At 38.0% G+C, this 2907-nt stretch overlaps 1 protein-coding gene across 1 annotated transcript; it reads right to left on the bottom strand.

The window, feature by feature from the left end:
* Positions 1-787: 787 nt before the first annotated feature.
* On the bottom strand, positions 788-2678 carry LOC133323430 (protein twist-like). Its single transcript, XM_061532356.1, has 2 exons — positions 1381-2678; positions 788-1028 (listed from the first exon to the last, which is right to left on the bottom strand). Exons 1-2 carry the CDS (start codon positions 2676-2678, stop codon positions 788-790), a joined length of 1539 nt encoding a protein of 512 aa, XP_061388340.1.
* Between the last annotated feature and the right edge of the window lie 229 nt (positions 2679-2907).

Here is a 2907-nt window from a genome sequence, read left to right as displayed (position 1 = left end):
ATTTGTATTACGGGCGGATCCCAAGCAAAGAAGATGCCTTTTGTTTTTTTGTCTGCTTTTGGGTTGATTTCAGTTGGGCAATGATGAGGATGATGATGATCATCATTATGTATCTCCTGTTTTATGGGCTGTTTCCAATTTTTTTATGACTATGTGAGTTTTTTTTTGTTAATTTTTTATTGTTCTTGTTCTTGTTTTTTCTTTATCTTGTTATTCAAAATGGCGTTTTGTTGAAATAAAAAATTCAAAGTTGTTTTTTTTAACAATTTAGTTTTTTGTTTATTTTTCTCGACTTCTTCTTCAGGTTTTTTTGTTTTGAATTTTTTTTTTTTTGAGTTCATAAAAAAGTGTATATACTAACAGTTTTAGGGGTCTAGAACTTATGTTTCACATGGTAAAACTTTGAACGGTTATAACTTGCTTAGTTTTAATAACACATAGAGCAGCCTAGTTTTGTTTTCTTGTTTTTCTTTTTTTACTATAAACATAAATATATATAAAAATAATAATAATAAAAATTTACTTAGAAGCTATAAATACTAGGAATTACATGGTAATTTTTTCATTTATAAAATATAACCTTAAAACTTAATGAGGGGGAGGTTGCTTTGGACTTAGATGCCTATTTACATCATGGTTGCAGGGGAGGAGGAGGAAGAGTTTTGGTTTTTGGTTGTATTAATACTAAATGGAAATGATAACAAGTGTTGCATTGTGCACCACACAATAGTTGCTTAACGCTGGAAGGCTTTGGAAGGATTTCTTGGCATCGATGCTATGTCGAAATTTACGATTTACTGTTCTGGGCATCACCCTCCATACGCCACACACCAAACAGATAACTTAATTTCTCTGGTGGAATCATGGGTGCCACAGCGGCCCTTCGTAGATTCTTGAGATCCGCCTCGGCATCATTGAGTATGGAAGCAGCGCCCATGGCATAGCCACCATTACCGGCATTGTTATCCAAAGCTTTGAGCAGGCCAATTTCACTGGTAGACAGCACACGACACAGGAAGTCAATATATCTGTAAAGGGAGAGGAAATGGAAATTAGTAATTTGTTTGGCAGGTAGAAAAATCACTCTTTGTTAATCAATGATAAAACCACAAAAATTCCAATACGAAGCCGGAAAAATTCTCTGGCGCAGTACAAAAACCCACAAAAATTACCACAAACAGAAGCAACAGCCCCAGGTAGCAGAGATCCCAAAAATCTGCGTAATTTTTATGGGTTTTTATTGAGTGGCCAAAACGGAAATGCCCTGTTCGGAAAATTTCCAATTTTTCTGATGGAATTTTCTTATCTTTTGGATTGGTTTAAATCTTATTAGCGAATAATGTGAGATTGAAAAATTCTGAAATAGTCTTCGATGCTTACCTTGTTGCCAATTTAAGTGTCTGGATTTTGCTGAGCTTATCACTTGGCAGTGTAGGTATGATCTGTTGCAGGGATTTGAAGGCATCGTTTAAACTTTGCGTCCTCTGTCGCTCGCGTACATTGGCCATAATGCGTTGAGTATGGAAATCCTCGGTATCCTCCGATTTGCTGGCCTTACGTTTGGTACGACGCCTGGGCTTGCGGAATTCCTTACTGCCATCGTTGGTATCACAACCGCCGGCACTTAGCTCATCCTCATTGGGGAACATATAACTACTGGCAGAGGCCATTTCATCACGATCTGAACTGGAATAGGTACTGCCATTCAGAGAACCCGTTGCCTCAAATTGTTCATAGCCACCTGTCGAGGGTAGTTGATGGCCGGCCGTATTATTGGAATGTATGGCAGGAACACTGTTACCACTGACACCGCCGTTTTGTGGCAGAACCATGCCCACCCTTTGGGTTTGTTGTTGGTGTAATTGTTCCTGTTGATGCAATTGTTGTTGGCGGAAAATGTGTTTGAAATTATCCTGGCTATTTTCAGCCATTTCCTCATCGGCAAATTCAAAATGTGGCGAACCATTGCAATTTTGTGTTTCCAGTTGGGCGCCATTTTGACCATTTGCAGGATTCACAGCACCATTTAGGGTGGAATTGACTTCATTCACAGTGGTGGGTAAATATTCCACAAAGAATTTCTGTTCATTGTGTTGGACATAATGGCCGGTCATATTATGTTGCTGTTGTTGTTGCTGCTGTTGGGCAGGATGGCCCAAGGGGCTAATGTGTAACTTCTTATTATCCTGCATAATATCACTGGGGCCACAATCAAATTCTCGACTACGTTTGCCATTTTCATTGATGTGATATTGTTGTTGTTGCTGCTGCTGTTCCGGATGGCCATAGTTGTTGTTCATTTCCGGAGAACCCAAATTATGGCTATTTGGTGTGGAACTGGCACTGTGGCTGCTGGTGGTACTTAAAATTTCACTACTTGGAATATTGTAGTCATTATCTTCATGATCGGGTACACCGGCACCACCATAGCTCATAAATTCATTGGCATGATATTGGCGACCACCACCATTTAATACCATATGTGGCAATTGACCCGTGGGCTGTTGCCCGTACATCTGTTGGGGATCCATATTTTGGGACATATTCTGATTGTGCATATAGGCTTGTTGGTCCACACTGATCAGCTTGATGACATTGTGTTGTAAATCCATTATATTTGGCAATGGTTTATAGCTAATGTCCAATAGAACTTTGGGGGATACGGGTCGCACGGACATTATTTTGTATTTATTTGCTTCGTCACTTGACCAATACGAATATTATTTTTTGTTTATATTTTCAACACGTGTTATTATTTTTTCACAAAATTCAATGTCTCTCTTACAACGAAAAAAAAAAAATAAAAACAGATTGTATATTTATTCCAATTAAATAATTATTTCAATATGTTTTTCTTTTTTTCAATATGGAACACGCTCATATAAATTGTTATCCGATCGTATGAAA

The sequence above is a fragment of the Musca vetustissima genome, unplaced genomic scaffold (assembly GCF_032173495.1).
Source record: "Musca vetustissima isolate MV318-11 ecotype Yass unplaced genomic scaffold, APGP_CSIRO_Mvet_v1 utg392682, whole genome shotgun sequence".
Taxonomy (NCBI): Eukaryota; Metazoa; Arthropoda; class Insecta; order Diptera; family Muscidae; genus Musca; species Musca vetustissima.
Note: the sequence above shows the minus strand (reverse complement) of the source record. Positions and strands in the feature narration are given on the sequence as shown.

What these genes read in the sequence shown, in the direction of transcription:
- LOC133323430 (XM_061532356.1), bottom strand. Translation starts at nt 2,678, where the DNA reads ATGTCCGTGCGACCCGTATCCCCCAAAGTTCTATTGGACATTAGCTAT. An exon ending in ACACTTAAATTGGCAACAAG is followed by an intron (nt 1,029 to 1,380) that starts GTAAGCATCGAA and finishes CTCCCTTTACAG; the next exon opens with ATATATTGACTTCCTGTGTC.